Raw genomic sequence first — 17,409 nt, 5'->3', positions numbered from 1 at the left:
CACCACATTTTTAAAAGAACTCTATGGAAAAACATCTATCCTCTCCATAATGTTCACTTCCATGTCAACAGATCAGACAAAAAGGCACTGAAGGGGGCCTAGGAACACCACATAGCTGACATATAATTGTTGATGGTGTTAAAAGCCTCATTCTGGGGAAAGCATGACTGTTAAATATTTCAAATTGGTGACTGTTCTGACAAAGGATGATCAACTTGAAACACTAACTCTCTTTTTCTCGACAAAGTTGCTGCTAGACCTGCTGAGAATTTCAATCGCTTTCTTTTAAATTTCAGATTTTCTCGATTCCCAGTACTTTGGAGGAAAGGAAACTCTTCTTTACTACTCCCCATTCACGCAGTGCAAAGTCTGTCAGCCGTACAAAGGTGCACCCTACACCCAAGTTTATGGAGCATTTCTTTCAGAGCTTAATTCCAAGCTGCTCCGGTGTACTCCAGCCTGTTTAAATCAATGTACCCACCTCCTCAACAAGACGTGTATGCATTTTTTGTGAAGGGCACATAACTAAAGAGTCTCAGAATATAAGCCCAAAATATTAAACCAATTGCTTAGCTAATCTAGCCACGAAAACAAAATTCCAATACATCCTCTTGCCAGCACAATGCAAAGGCGTGCAGGAAATCCTAAAAATTCTATATTACAGAAAAATTGTACTGTTTTCTCTGGGCTTTACAGAATTTGTTTTACAAGTTATTTTACAAGTTAGTTTATGAAACTATCATCTATACATACCCAGTTACTGCGAACATAATTTATGAGGGGCAAGTGTCCTTGGATGGAGTTTTTTTTTTAAATGGGTCCAGTTTATTTTCAGAGTTCTGTATTTAAAATTAATCACAAGACCATAGTACAAAAACAACACAGTGGTATGCCACAAAAGTATTCACAGCTCTGATTATGCATAGATGTCAAATGTGTTGCATTACAGGAGTGCAGATATCTCAGAACTGTGGGGCTTGAGGAGAGTGTTGATACAATGGTCAAAGCAGGAAGATGTCCAAAGCCTGTGCATAAATTTTAAAATCAAATATTACTTAATCTGAAGCCAGTGCAGTTCAACGGGCTGATGTGATCATGTGAAAGAAAAGGTGCAAGCTAAAACAAAAGGCAGCCGATTGGAGACAAGATTATGGAACTGAACGTAGGAGGCATGATTTAAATGATATGGAATCATCAACTCTGAAAGATATAGTTATAAAGTACTTGAAAATTTGCAGATAAGCTGAGATGGGGTAGAGTTAGGTGATTTAAAGATAGAAACTGGCAGTTTTTCTGATGGCAAGAAAGTGAGGTCAGGAGCTCACTGAAGATCAAATATCAAAGCAGCCTACTTGACTGGCATCATATTCATTCCCTCCACCATTGACCTCAGTAGCGACAGTGTGTACAATCTATAAGATACAATGCAGAAATTCACCAAGGTTCCTTAGGCAGCAACTTAGAGGTTTTTTCCCGAAATATCGATTTTTCTACTCTCTGGATGCTGCCTGACCTGCTGTGCTTTTCCAGCACCACTCTAATCTTGACTCTGATCTCCAGCATCTGCAGTCCTCGCTTTCGTCTAGCAACTTCTAAACCACAACCACTTCCATCTCAAAGGTCAAGAGCAGCAGACACATGGGAACACCTCCATCTGCACATCCCGTCCAAGAAACATATCATCCTGAGTTGGAAATAAATCATCATTCCTTCAGCATGGCTGGGTCAAAATTCTGAAATTCCCTTCCGAATGGCACTGTGGATCCACTTGTAGCAAATGGGCTGCAGAGGTTCAAGGTAACAGCTCACAATCATCTTCTCAAAAGCAACTAATGATAGGCAATAAATGCTGGCCCAACTGGTGAAACCTACTTCTCATAGGTGAATTTAAACTTCTTTTAAAAATTGCAAACAGGCTGGTTCATACTCAGACAGTTGTCACTGAGAAGGATGGAATCAGTTGCTAGAGAGTGGAGCTTATGGTGAGGACTGAAAACATAGATTAGTTGGAGGAAATTTTTACTCTTCTTTATTGGATGTCAGAAAACAACCCCATGATTTAGAAACAGTAGAAGAGGCAAGAGAGGCGATGGCTGATGTAACCAGTGCACATGTGGGAAATGACTTTATCCAGACCGATTCTACATCCAAATGTCCTGATTAAGGGAATGAAACTATTGCAGCATAGAAACATAGAAGATAGAAGCAGGAATAGGTCATTCAGCCCCTCACGCCTGCTCTGTCATTGCTGATCATCAAACTCAAAACTCTAGATCCACCCTTGCCCCACATCAGCTCTATCTCTTTGAAAACATAATATTTTGACCTCAACCACGTTGGGGTACTGAATTCTACAGGCTTACCACTTCCTGGGTGAAGACATTTCTCATCTCAGTCCTTCTCCTTGGACTAACCCACCACTAGGGACATCCTCTCTGCACTGGCTTGGGGAAGTGACTCCCGAAGCGGAGGCCAGCACAGAGAGGCGAGTCCTGGAAAAAAAAACTTACCTTGGAGCAGCTGAGAGCTGAAGCGGAGAGGACTGGAGACTTGGAGCGGAGCGGGGATGGTTGTTGGACTGGGGTCTAGTGCGGGCAGTCAGACCACATGTGCAAGCCCCTACACTTAACTACTGCAATGTAACGTTTATATGACTGAAATGTCTATCCTTTTAACGATGTCATATTTCTAACGCACACTATGAATCCCTGTAAAGTAATTCAACCACTTTTATTTTTTATTCCTCTTTTTGTCTCTAAGATTTGTACTTAGGTGCCGTAAGAGTCGACATTATAAACTTTTCACTGTACGTCTGTACTTGAGTACACATGACAATGAAGGATATGCTATTCTGTTCTAACCTATCTAATGCTGTTGGAATTTTATAGATTTTTAGCAGATCCCCTTCATTCTTCTAAACTGCAGTGAATACAATCCTAACTGACTCAATCTCTCCTCATACACCTGTCCTGCCACCCCAGGAAACAATTTCATAAAGTAATCCCTCCATAGTCAGAGCATCCTTCCACAGATGAGATCAAAACAGCACACAATATTTCAAGTGTGGCCTCACAAATGACCTGTATAATTACAGCAAGACATCCTTGTTCTAACAGTCAAATTCTCTCACTATGAAGGCGAACGTACAGTTTGCCTTTTTTACTGCCTGCTACAACTTTGTGCTTACTTTCAAGCAACTGGTGCACAAGGACACCCAGGACTTCTTGAGTGTTCCTCTTTCTCAATTTACAACCCTTCAAATAATAATAATCAGTCTTCCTGTTTTGTTACCTAAATAGATAAGCTCCCATCTATCCACGTTGTACTGCATCTTCCAATCATTTGTCCACTCACCTAGTCTGTCCAAGTCACAATGTAACATCTCTGCATCCTACTCACAGCTCACATATAACACAAATGTGGGTGGAAGCAAAGTTTGAGATGTTATATTAGTTCCCTCATCTGAATCATTAATATACATTGTGAACAGTTGGCGTCCTAGTTCTAATCCCTGGGGACCCCACTAATCACTGCCTGCCATTCAGAGAAAAACCCATTTATTCCTGCTCTGTTTCCTGTCTGCTATTCATTTCAAGTTACTACCCCGATCCCACGAGCTTCAATTTTACACACTAACTTCTTATATGAAACATTGTCAAAAGCCTTCTGAAAATCCAAGTTAAATCACATACACTAGCTCCCCATGATCAACTCTACCAGTTATAAACTCAAAGAATTCCGGTAGATTAGTCAAGCACAATTTCCCTTTTGCAAATCTACCCAATGTTTGACTCTACCACTATTTAAGTGCTCGGTTTTAAAATCCTTGATGGACTCTAGAATCTTCTATATTACTGTCGTTAGACTCCGTGGTCTATAATTCTGTTTTCTCTCTACCTCCCTTTTTAAATAATGGGCTTACATTAGCTGTTTTCCAATCTGTAGAAACTATTGCAGAGTCTAAAGAAATTTGGAAGATGACCACCAATGCATCCACTATTTCTAGAGCCACTTCCCTAAGTATTATGGGATGTAGATCATTAGGCCCTACGGATTGAGCAGACTTCAATCCTATCAATTTCTTGTACACCATTTCTCTACTAATACAGATTTGTTTCAGTTCCTCCCTCTCAGTAAACCCTGTGTTGCTCATCATTCCTGGTACATTAATCTTGTTCTCCTTTGTGAAGCCAGAAGCAGTGTGAATTTGTCAGTCATTTCATTGCTCTTCATTTTAAATTCCACCATTTCTGACTGGCAGGGACCTACATTAGTTTTCACCAAGCTTTTTCACTTTATGTACCTATAGAAACATCTGATTTCAGTTCTTGTGATCCCAACAAGCTTACTCTCAAGCTCTATCTTCCCCTTTTAATCAATCCTATGGTCATTCTTTGCTGACTTCTAAACTGTTCCCAATCCTCAGGTTTATTGGTTCTTTTGTTGCCAATTTATGTCTATTTTTGGATGCGATATTATCTCTAACCTCCCTCATTAGGCCATGGCTTGGCCACTATTCTCTTTGCACTCTTGCATCATCTATACCATCTTAGAATAAGAGTGCTACGCCTACACCTTCACCTTGTTTCCTATTCTTCTCAAAAGTCATTTGTCCCTCAATATTCAGGATACAATTCTGGTCATCCTGTAGTCATACCCCATATTGGTTATCAGATCAGATTTAATTTCTTCTACATGCACAGTGAATTCATTTACTTTTGGTTATGAACACTACATGTCTAAAGATGCAGAGTCTAAAGTGTTATCTTTGTTATCATTGGAACATGCAGTAATTATATTCTTGAGTTTATTCTTTCTATCCATTCCAAGCATTCTCTGAGCTTCATTTGCCATATTACTATCTTGATTCCAGCCTGGACTCTGTCCGTTGATTTGCTACATTTACCAAAGCTTAATCCTTCATAGTTTGTCTCCCTTGTTTAATTAAAGCCCTCTGTATGCACCTAGCTATTCAGATCACTAGAACATCATGGTTCATGTGGAGACCATTCCAACAGTCCAGAGCCAACACTTTACTCAGTGCAGGTCGGTCTGTTATAACTTGCATTTGATCAACGTGAATTCACTGTAACGCGATTGACGAATTGGGGATGCTGTTTCTATAAAGTGAAATTTAAAATGTGTGTTGGTTGTAATGCAATTACAGCACTGACACTTTAAGCGCTGTTTCTAAAGCGCGATTTTTCTATAACACAGGGTTGCACAAAAACGCAACCATCACATTATAGAACTGACTGCACTGGAGCCAGTGCCCCACAACCCGGAACCCATTTTTCCCCAAACCAGTCTGTAAGCCGTGCATTTGTTTCTCTAATCTTATTTGCCCTATGCCAACTTGTAAGTGGCTCACCAGAGTTTATTACCTTTGAGATTCTGATTTTTAATTAGCTCCTAGCTTCTTGTTCTCTCTCAGCAGAACCTCATTCCTTGTTCTATCCAAATCATTGGTGACAACATGGACAACTACTGGATCTTCCCAATCCCACTACACATTCTTCTCCAGCCCAGAGGAAATCTCTCAAATCCTAGCACTCAGCAGATAACTCAGCTGTCTGGACACAAGATCCTTGCTACAGAGCACAATATCAATCTCTCTCACTATATTGTCCCCTAATACCATCACACTTTTTTCTTGGCTCTGGCCCTACCTGAATGGCTTCCAGGACCATTGGGCCATGGGCAGTTTATTCAATCCAACCCTGCAGCCTCACACTCATCCATACAAGTTGAGAAAAATCCTCAACCTGTTAGACAATTGGCAAAGGTTGTGGATCCAACACTCTTGCCCTCTGGGTCCTATTACATGCCTCACTCACAGTCGCTCCATCCCACCCCTAACTACTGGCCAAATTGGCCGATCCTATCTTAAGGGGTGCGGTCATCTCTTGGAATGAATTGTCCAGATAACATTGCATTGCTCCAATGTGCTGCAGTGTCTTCAGCTCTGCTTCCAGCCCACTGACTGAAGCAAACTTCATATATAACTGCAGCAGAATCTTCCACACTCTTCAGTCACAACACATCACTTGCCTTTCTATCTTACTGTGTTTTAAATTAATTATTTTAATTTATAATTCATAAATGCTACATCTCCAGGTTAAATACAACTAGTGAATAAAGATGATACCAATAAAGAACAAATTGCAGCAGTAATTAAAGGCTTTGAAAGACATCTTTTTTCAATGTCAGTAACATACACTCTTCCCATCATCAGTTACTTGAACCAAGCAACCTATGGCTTCCTACGACATCATTGTTTGATTCCTATTTACTTTCTCAAATTTACACACACACACAGGCCTGGGCCTCAATTTCACCTCACCGGTTGCATTTCGAAGACAGGACAGCAAAAGAATTCAAACAGGGTGGGTAGTGCAAGACCAAAGGGAGTGGTAATAGAACAAGTCAGGGGGAAAAATGAATCTGGGGAAATGGGAATTGCAGAATAATGAACAGTTGCTGACCGAAAGCAAAAACAAAGTCAAGATAGGAAAAACAACATTAGCAAACAAAGAAAGGCAGAGGTTGGGGTCTGTAACTGCATAACTCGTGTTAACGTTGAGAAGCAGTAAACGTCCCAACTGAAAATTCAGGTGCTATTCCTCAAAACTACACTGAGCTTTATTGGAACAGTACAGCAGCCCAAGGACAAAAATGTCAGACTCCACCTTTCTATCAGACTAAAAAGACAAGTTATGGAAGCAAAGGATCACTGATTTAGACTGAATAAAAATGTTCTGAAAAGTGGCTACCCAATCTGTATTTGTTCTCCTTGTTAGAGAGAAGATTGTATTATGTGCAGGTATTATAAATTGAAAGTATAAATAAATCACTAGTTCATCTGTCAAAGTCCCTCATGGTAGGCTGGTCCAGAAGATTAAGTCACACAGCATCCACGGCAAGTTGGATTCAAATTTGGCTTGGTCACAGAAGACGGTAATTGTAAAGGGGTGTTTTTCTGACTGGAGCGTATGTGATCATGGTGTTTCATAAAGTCATGGGAAGAAAGCGTTTATTGAGATTGACTGAGGTAGTGAGACACATTGCCAAGGAAATTATGCCTTCAGAATACTAACAAAGGAGAAAGTTGTGTTAGTTGGGGAGGGGGGGGGGGGGGGGGAGGAATGATCAGTTGAATACAGAGGGTAAAGGATTGGAAGACATCTTATTGTTTCCTTACTTGCTCTATTAACATTCATTTTGGCTTTGCAACTCCAACTTTTGCCATTTAAAATCTATTGTGTTCCAATCTGACACAAACCTTCCCTTCTGATCTTTTACCAATTCTGTCACCTTTTGTGTTATGTTTCAAACTTTTCCCAACTCTGTTGAAACTTACCCGAAGCATTAGCATTGTTACTTCTCCACTTACGTTGCCTAACTTGCTGATTGTTTCCAGCATTTTCTGTTTTTATTTCTGATTTCCAACATTTGCAATACTTTGCTTTAAAATGGATGAATTAGGAAGAGGAATGTGGATGTGGGTGCAGATTAATACAAAGTGATCAGAGATGGCTTTACCTCTAAATGTAACACCACGTAACATCGTAGCTTAAGAGATGATCATGCACATCGGTTCAAAAGGTTATTTGAAAAGAAACAAAGGGATTTTATGAGAACTCTCGAGCAAAGTTGGTGCAGTAATGAAAAATTCAGATCAAACTCTAGTGCACTTAATTTGTGAATTTCACAGGGCCCAAATAAAAATCAGGTGTGCTTAGCATCACAAGCAAGTAGCAAAATGTCTCAGAATGCTGATCAAATCAAGCAAACTTTGGCTAAAATTTAATTTTAATAATTACAGTGATGATTTCAACTTTCCATCTCCAACGGTGCACAAGCAAGCTGCAGCTTTGATGCCCTCGCAATTTCATACCTGTAAATTTGTAATAAATCAACAAGTGTCTCAAGTATTTAAATACTCAATAAAACAATGATCGGATTCACCCAAAAGTGCACATAATCAAAAGTGCACCTTCAAGTAATAGCTTTTGAAGGGATGTTTTCAAAGAAAACAATGTGCACGGAAAATATTGAGCATAAACCGCCCGATTCAACAACCTGTTTCCTATGATTTGTAGATTAAATACATTATGGTCCATCAGACCTGAACAAGTATTTATTTAATGTAGGCAAACTGTAACGTTTCTTCATCCAACAAGAGACCATTTACTTTTTTAAAAAGTCACTAGAACAGTTGACCTCCGATGGCACTGTTCGGAGAAATAAAACTTTGCCTTCAGTTGCAACTGCCTGAATTTCTCTTACTCTTCCTTTGATTATCTTCCTCCTTGCACATTTTAAAACCTGTAGATGATAGCAATATCCAACATATTGCTCATTACTTATATTTTTCAGTGGGTCCCTTTCTGCCTTCTACAAATCTCCAACTTCCTTTTTTCTTAAAACATTAGTTTATCAGATGTGGGTGTCACTGGCTAGAACACCATTTATCGTCTATTCTAGTTGACCCAGAGGAGAATCAAGAGTCAACCACATTACCCTGGTTCCGAACCCAAATGTAGATCAGACAAGACAAGGATGGCAGATTTTCTTCCCAAAAAGGACATTCGTGAACCAGATAGGTTTTGATAGCAATCACCATTGGCTACATAGTCACCATTAGACTAGTTCTTTTTTTAAATAATTTTAGTATTTTTAATTGAATTAATGGAGTAAAGCTACATCCCCAGAATGTGAACATGAGGTTCATTACTAATCCAGTAGCACTCCCACTATGCCACTGTGTTCCCAGAACATGATACTTAAGTGACACTCTCAACCTCTGACCTTTAAAACAATCCCTGTGCTCCTAGTGTCTGCAGCAAAATGAGGCCAACATGGAGCAGAAATGAAATGAACACCAACATCAAAATGCACTAGAAAAAATAAACTGGCACAGGTAAGGCCAGTTTAGGGAAGAAGGTTTGTTTTGCAGGGATAGCTGGTGCCTGGATTTGACGCATGAAAGGGAAGATCTTGGTTAAAAAATAACAGGTTTCTAATTGTAACTGGCAGAAAAGTCAATAGGTCACCCACGTCTGGAAAAGGCAAAGATTCACAGCATCAGCATCCTAAATCCAGCAAAGGATGACCAAAGTTTTAGGGAGAAATTTGAATATGAAAGAAAACTAGCAAAGGGGAATATAAAAACTCTGCAAGTACATAAAAGAGTTGACAAAGGGGACTGGTAATTGTGGCATATTCAGATTTCCAAAAGGCATTCCATAAAAAGTGCCACATAAAAGATTACTGCACAAGAGAAAAGCTCATGGCGTTGGGGATGATCTCTGAGCCTGAGTAGAAGATTTTTGATTAGATTAGATACCCTACAGTATGGAAACAGGCCCTTCAGCCCAACAAGTCCATACCGATCCTCCGAGGAGTAACCCACCCATTCCCCATATTCACCCGATTATGGGCAAGTTAGTTTGACCAATTCACCTAACCCGCACATCTTTGGATTGTGGGAGGAAACTGGAGCAGCCGGAGGAAACCCACGCAGACAAGGGGAGAATGTGCAAACTACACACAGACAGTCACCCTAGGCTGGAATCGAACCTGGGACCCTGGTGCTGTGAGGCAGCAGTGCTAACCACTGAGCCACCACTAGCTAAGAAACAAGAAGCAAGGATTCTGAATAAATAGGTCACTTTCAGATTGGCAAACTGGAAGAGGTGGAATGAAAAGGGATCAGTGTTGGGCCTCAACAATTTATGGTTCACAATCTTGATTTTGATGATGGGACAGACCATGTTACAGCTAAACTTGGTGTTACAGAAATAGGTAGGAAAATAATGTTTTCGGAGGTCACAAAGTCTGGAAATGGGTGTAGAGTAGATAAATACTTTAAAAGTAGATTTGTAAAAAAAGAGTGGGCAAAATATTAGCAAGTGGAGCATAATGTGAAAAAATTGCTCATTTTGGCAGAAAGAATAGAAAATCGGCTTTTTTAAAAAAGTGGAGAAACAGGACTGCGCCTTTGTACATAAATGGCAAAAAGTTGGCATCTAGGTACAGCATGTAGTTAGAAAGATTAATGGAATGTTGGCCTTCATTACAAGGGAAATGGAGCACAAAAGCAGGAAAGTCTCACTCTAACTATGTAAAGCTTCAGCCAGACAACACCCACATAAAGTTTTGGGCTCCTTAATTAACGAGGACTTTACTTGCATTTTTATCAATCCTGACCAACAGAATTATTTATTCACATTAAATGCTCCTGTCTGGAAGGACTGCTTCTTCCCAACAGATTCTAGGAGCTCTGTATTTTCCCCAAGTAATTTTCCAGGCATTCAGCAACATGAAGTTACACAAAATTTTCAATATAGCATCTGGTGCTTCATTATTTTAGTATTGCATACCATCTCGGGTGAGGACCATTAACCATCTCAAAGAGCACCCAGTATCTTTGAAACTATATTTTTGCAAACTCATCTACATGTTAACCAGTTTTATTTAATGACCTTCCACTACGTTTTACCTCCGTTTAGTTTCTGCCCATTTGTCTCCCTCTTGAATGCAGCAAATTCTAATTGGGTTTTTGCTCCACAAATTCAATACATCTACAGGGCCACATTCCTGCTATTCTTCATGGATGAATCTATATATCAAGTTTTAACAGGCAATTCAACAATGGAATCATTATTATCCTCTCCTAGTGAGCACACATGAAGTATTCCACCTGGGTTTGGAAAATAGCCATCAGGGGTATAATCTTGCAGCTCACTGATATTTAAATTAATAGTAGTACCATGGTTGTCAGCAAGGGTAAGGCCAACTTCCTCTGCAAAATTCAATGCTTGATGCCACTAAATGCCTCCCAGAAAATTCAAGACCAGTAAAGTACAAAGTCAGGCAATCACCTGCTGGTTTGAAGGATTGACAATTGCAGTCAGGAGGTTATGGCCCAGTGAATCGAACCTGACGAGTCTGTAAAACACAAAGACAGTATCATTCACCCCAAGCAAAGTGCATTTAATAGGCAGAGACAAAACCAAAACCAGTGATGGTACAAATGAGAAAGTCTTCAGAAATCAGTTTTCAATAAATAATGAAACTCAAAAACATCTCCAAAAAAAAACATACCAAGTCATTCCATTATAAGAAATTGAGGAAACATATTTTTCATTTTGGGTAAATCTCTAGCACAAGTTCATATATTCAATTGCAAAATAATAAGATATTTATATTTCTCTTATTCCTTAAATGACAAAACAGAATCATAAAATGATTACAGCATCAAAGACCATTCTTGACAACAGCAACGTGTCTAGTCCCACTCATTCCCTGCCCTATACTGTTGCAATGTTATTCCTTTTGGTGGTTATTCAATTCCCTTTTCAAAGTGAGAATTGAATCAACATCCACCACACAGATGAACACAAAGCACACTTCTACATCTAGAAAAGACAAAAGTAAAACATTTGGTCTGAGTTTCTGATTCAGATTGCTAACCATGAACTCTATTGGGCAGTAGACAAACATGGGCATCAGCTAAAATCAGGATCAGACTTGCCCACTATCTATACTATCCAGATACATAACCCGAGTAAAGTATCAACAGTCTGGCAGCATAACTCTACTGCATCCATTATTTTTGTGAATTAAACAATTTTGCAATTTAAATTATTTGGTAAGTTTCACAACAATTTGGAATCAAGCTATAGCATTACGTGATGTATAATATTTGCACCGCACTTAACCAGCAATCTGAAAATTAAGAATTCAAAGGCCGACATAGCGATATTGGAAACTTAATAAATTTAGTGGGCTCACTCTAAACAAAAGAAAAAAAAAATGACAACTAAGATGCCAGATTGCTCTATCAGCCAACTGCCACCAAATGTGTTTCTGGGAGAAAACACTTGGCAACCTTTCCTAGTCCATGCACACAGTCACTCCTGTTGTTCCACGTTATGTTACTGAACCTTAATACTCCTCAATGTGTTCTTACTGGACTGCCACCGACTTAATAACCAATTCAACCAATGACTTCAATATACCTAAGGGAAGGTGATAGCCTCGTGATATTGTCACTAGACTATTAATCCAAAACCCTGGGGACCTGATTTCAAATCCCATCATGGCAGATGGTGGAATTTTAATCCAATAAATATGAATTAGTCTAATGATGGCTATAAAACCATTTGCAATTGTTGGAAAAACCTATCTGGTTCACTAATGCTCCTTGGAGAAGGAAATTTGCCACCTGGCCTACATGTGACTCCAGACCCATGGCAATGTAGTTGATGCTTAACTGCCCTCTGGACAATTAAGGATGGGTAATAAATGCTGACTTGACAGTACATCCACAGAGCGGAGAAACTACGCCATGATCTTTGCAGCCTTCAATAAGTCATTAATGACAATGAACATTTTGCCAAGATCATCCCTACAGCCTACATTGTCCACCTCATACACTGCAAGTAAGGATGCCCCTAGGCATGTTATATGGGCGAGACCATGCAGATATTATGGCAACAGATTAATGGACACCACGCAACAATCGCCAGCCTGGGATTTGCCTCCCAGTCGGGGAACATTTCAGCAGTCAAGGACATTTAGTCTCTAATCTTCAAGTAAGCATCCTCCAAGGCAGCCTTTGAGATACACAACAATGCAGAATCGCCAAGCAGAAACTGATAGTCAAGTTCCATACCCATGAAAATAGCCTCAACCGTGATCTTGGGTTCATGTCACAGTACATGTAACCCCACCACACTGTTCTGTTCCTGTAAAATCTTCCTTGTTATGAGCTCTCTACCTTAATTAGTTTGTACAGTTCTGGATTACTTGTTACTCTGGCTCGACTCTCGGCATGCGACATGTTATTCTAGCCATTTGGTTTGTCGCCAGCACCACCTTATTTTAAATTTTTTTTGTAATTATCTCTGCCTCAATTAATTGGATTATAGGTCATCCCTTCACTTGCTGTTCAGCAGTTGACGCTTTACTCACACCATCTGAAATTTTGATCATCAGCTGACACTTACTATTCAGCCTCTCGACACTCCACTCTCACAATTTGTACAATCTTTTGATCTCTCTGCCTATAAATTATGTGCCTGTGTGCTGCTCTTCACTCCACCCGATGAAAGAGCAGCAATCTGAGAGTTTGTGATTTTAAATAAACCTGTTGGACTAAAACCTGGTGTCAAGCGACTTCGAACCTTGTCCAACCTAGTTCAACACTGTCACCTTCACAACATGACAAGTGATGCTATCAATAAGGAATTTTTACAAAATCTTCCAAGGACATACAACAATGACCATGGTGATGTTAAGCCATTGTAACACAAGTGGCCTGCTACAGAATAATTCAACACTTCTCAACCAATTCTCAACTAGCCCATGCAGAACTCATTATTCTGCAAATATTTTCTATTTATGAATCTAACAATCAGTTAGCAATGTACCTCTAAGACTGCAACAGAGATAACTGCAAGTAGCTCTTTCCCTTTCATTATAATAAGATCCATGTTAAAATTCTAACTATTTCTCACTCACCCCAACTAGAATACATTATTTCAATATGAATACTCCAAGCAGCATTTACTTTGAGTAATTGTCTCATCCTCAATTTGTTTGCCAAATAATAAACAATTCACAATGAAATCAGCCAACAGAATCTGTCAAAACAGATTATGTCGAAGCTTGAAGAGAAGTCATACTTCACTCAAATCATGAACTTTGTTCTTCTCTCCACAGAAGATGCCAAACTGGAGTTTATGCAGCATGTTAAATTTATATTCCTATCACTGCCATTTGGAAAACTGAAAGTGTTTTTTGCTTTGAGTATTCCTTTTTTTAAATCACGAAGGACGAAGTTCTCATTGAACCTCAATTCATGCAATATCTTTCAGAAATGCATTTTTGCGAAATGCTCCAGTGTTTCAATTGTAAAAAAAAGCTCTTTTGATTGAATATAGTCAGCTCAACTGCAAAGTACATAATTTTAACACAAGGTTCACAAAGTAATACAGCAAAATTTACTTTTCTGGAAGCAGATATAATAGACAGCCATCAAGTGACATCTTTATGCATACACACCTGACTCGCTCCATTTCACTCGCAGTTTTCACCACTGCAAATGGCTCTCGTCGACTCCAGTCCCAGAAGTGGATCTCATTTGCAGTAGCTATCAATAGGAGTTGCGCCATCGGATGGAAAGCTAAAGATGCTATGGCCACATTATTCTCAGTAAACCAACTCTCACTGCCTCCCTGAAAGAACAGCAAATCACTGGAGAACATTTATCGTATAAGTATAATACTATCATTATAATATCCAATGTCAAACCCTAGAATTTATTTAGAAGCTTGGAAAAAGGAGAATACAACATTTGAGGGATGTCGATTTTATACTTGATTCCTGCCAAGTCGATTGGTCACTGAGATAGTGACCCAAGGCAGTCATCCATGAGTCAGTGCCAGAAAACCGCCAGCATACAATCTTGGCATTCAATCAAGGATCTTTCAGTAAAATCTAACCAACAACTAAAGCAGTTATCTATCATGCCACTCACGGTTTCATTCTTCTGACTGGCTAATTATTTCTGACACTTGAATCATTATTTGCTCCAATGAGCAATCAATTATTTTCTAATCTGTAGAGTCTGTCATCTGCCTCTTGCACCCGCGCAAGCTTAAGTTTTCACACTTACATGCAAGTCCCATATTCGAACTTCCCCATCCAGGCATCCAGATGCCACAAGCCCTTGGATAGTGGGATGAAAGGTCACACACCAAGGTGTCCTTCTATGACCCACCAGTGAATGTATACATCTCCCAGATTTAACTTCAGTGATGTAAATATTATGATTTACATGGGTGGAGGCCATCAAAGTCCTAAAAAGATTTAAAAGATTAGTCAAGCACTAAATGGCTATCAAATGTACTGGAACGTGATTTACAAACTGAACAGTGGTTTACACCCGTTGTCTATAATTCTTAGGTTTAGTCACCTAAAATAGCAGATCGGTCACATTTACAGATATTCCATCCATTGGGAAATATATTGGAAAATTACAGGTTCTCACTTCAGATCTTCACTCTATTGCACATTTAATTCAGTTGTAATTGAAGAAAGCATTGCATAACATTTTTTAAAAATCAAAAATATATTTGCATGCATCGTGAAAAACTGAGATATGCATAATTACAAATAAGCTTGAGGGATGTGGAAGACGATGGGGTCAAGCTGTTATTGATTTTTTGGCTAGGTATTGAACGTTAGGTTCTGGTGTAAGAGGCAGTACACCTGTAATAGTCTCATCTATAATCTACAAGCAATATACCCAAACCAGATAATAGACAAAGCAAAAAGCTTGGAAACAGTTAATACTTGTTATTATGAGGGCAAATAATCATTTTAAAAGTATTTTTTTTAAAAGTGGTTAAACAGCCCTATGGCCAAGTGCTCTGTTCACTACTACTGAACCAAAAGAAATCAACAATTATTTATGTTGGCATTACTTCTCACAGAACATTTTAAACCAAATGGTATTAATACATGCTTGCTACTCACAACTTCATTCTGTCACTATTAGTTTATGTTTTATGTATTATAGCACAAAGAATTAACTAATTTAGCATATTTGCTCCTACAAGATTGTCTATGTCAGCATTTGTTTAATCACGTTTGGTTGACAAGCCATTATTTTAAGAGCAAAGTTTTCAGAGCAAACAAAGCAAAACAAAAAGCATTAAATCTACAGAGTCCTTCATTTTCAGAGGTTTGCATTTCAAGTCAGCTTTAATAAATGTTATAAAGGACAGCTCTTGTGATTCTGTGATAGCGTCCCTTCCTCTGAACTAGAAGGCATAAATTCAAGTCCCACCTGCTCCAGAAAACATGCAATTGCATCTCTGAACAGGTTGATTCAAAAATACCTACACACAAGGGTTATTGTGGTGCAGTGGTAGCTTCCTCTACTCTGAGCCCTGAGACCTAGATTCAAATCCCAACCTCTCCAGAGGTGTGTGCTGACATCTCTGAACAGGCCGATGAGAAAATATTAATAAATGGTATTAAAATAATGTAGACATAATTCATTAATACTGACTGGATTGAAATATGTTCTTTTTAAAGTAGGCCCGCTTGCAAAATGACAAGCTCTCACCGACATAAAAAAAGAGAAAAATAATAGATAAGTTTGCTTTGTGCACCAATAATTTCCTTCACTCCACCACTGATGACCAAGGCTTTCGTTGCCTTGGCCCTGAACACCTAAATTGCCTCCCTTATCCTCTCCTCCTTTCAAGGTCTTCATTAAAAGCTATCTATTTGAAGAAGTTTACCTCTCCTAATATATCCTTTGATGTGGAGTGCTGAAATTTTGTATAATGTTCCAACTTTAGGATATTTAGCTCCATTACACACACAATGAAAATTCAAGTTGTTAATTATTAGCCTCTTTATGGTATTACAGCATAATTGGCTGCCGATAAAGAAATAAAATATTCAATTACATAATGCCTTTCAACATAGGGCATTCCAAAGTGCTTTACAACTACCAAACACTATCAAGGAAATCACAACCAGTAATTTGCATATAGCAATGACCAACAAACAACGAGATGATGAAACAATTTTTGTTTCAGATGTGTTTGTTGAAAGATAAAACATGGGCAATTCATGGCTGGGAAATATCCCTCTCTTCCTCAAGTAATGCATCGGACTCTTTATGTCCACCTTGATGGGCAAACATCAACTGTCTCACCTAAAAGATAGCACCTCTAAGATCCTGTCTCTAAACTCAATGAAATTGTCAGTAAGGGTTAGGTTTCAGCATTATAGTATATGGCTTGAAGCTATGAATTTCCCGGAGTGCCACCACAGTGGCAAGATACTGCCTTAACAGTGAAATGCGAAGATTCCACTGAAGCAACCATGAAATTGAAAATCATATTGTCAAATTTGTTCCTAAATGAAAAATAGAATTATTTTAAAACCTATTATTTTTTTCTTGAACAATTAATAGATTTAGGAGTTAACATGGAATAATTTGATTTTATATCAGTCATTACAAGCAAATCAATCACATTGGTAGCTACCTGTCAGGGCTAAATGCCAGGAGGAAAGTTGATCGGGGACTATCTGGAAGCTCGACTTTCTGTAAAGAGAAAATCATTGAATAAAATCACAGTACTCAATGCACTAGAATATTAGCACTTTGTGGCGCTGCTGTAACAAAACATTGTTCAGCAATCTGGGCATAATTTGCCCAATTTTCAGGTTTTTCACTAGAAAGAAGAGTCACAAAGTCCCAGGTAAAAGACACTAAAAATCACTGCAGCGTTAAATTTTACAGTTTCAGAAAGTCCTAGCCCTGCCTCATTGCTTGATTTCAGCCAAGACTGGAGTTATAACAGTGCAACTAGTTTC

The 17,409-nt window shown here is 38.9% G+C and overlaps 1 protein-coding gene across 5 annotated transcripts in view; it reads right to left on the bottom strand.

Moving 5' to 3' along the window:
• The window catches only part of ambra1a (autophagy and beclin 1 regulator 1a), a 390,498-nt gene that overhangs the window by 338,152 nt on the left and 34,937 nt on the right, over nucleotides 1-17,409 (bottom strand). For all 5 annotated transcript variants that reach the window (XM_043706209.2, XM_087996752.1, XM_043706210.2 and 2 more), the window contains exons 3-6: nucleotides 17,079-17,137; nucleotides 14,687-14,870; nucleotides 14,074-14,246; nucleotides 10,887-10,953 (exon numbers count right to left, since the gene is read on the bottom strand). In XM_043706209.2, coding sequence (XP_043562144.1) covers nucleotides 10,887-10,953; nucleotides 14,074-14,246; nucleotides 14,687-14,870; nucleotides 17,079-17,137 — 483 coding nt within the window. The remainder of the gene's footprint in view (nucleotides 1-10,886; nucleotides 10,954-14,073; nucleotides 14,247-14,686; nucleotides 14,871-17,078; nucleotides 17,138-17,409) is intronic.

The sequence above is a fragment of the Chiloscyllium plagiosum genome, unplaced genomic scaffold (assembly GCF_037043375.1).
Source record: "Chiloscyllium plagiosum isolate Xiang-an unplaced genomic scaffold, Cpla_swu_hap1 HiC_scaffold_18, whole genome shotgun sequence".
Taxonomy (NCBI): Eukaryota; Metazoa; Chordata; class Chondrichthyes; order Orectolobiformes; family Hemiscylliidae; genus Chiloscyllium; species Chiloscyllium plagiosum.
Note: the sequence above shows the minus strand (reverse complement) of the source record. Positions and strands in the feature narration are given on the sequence as shown.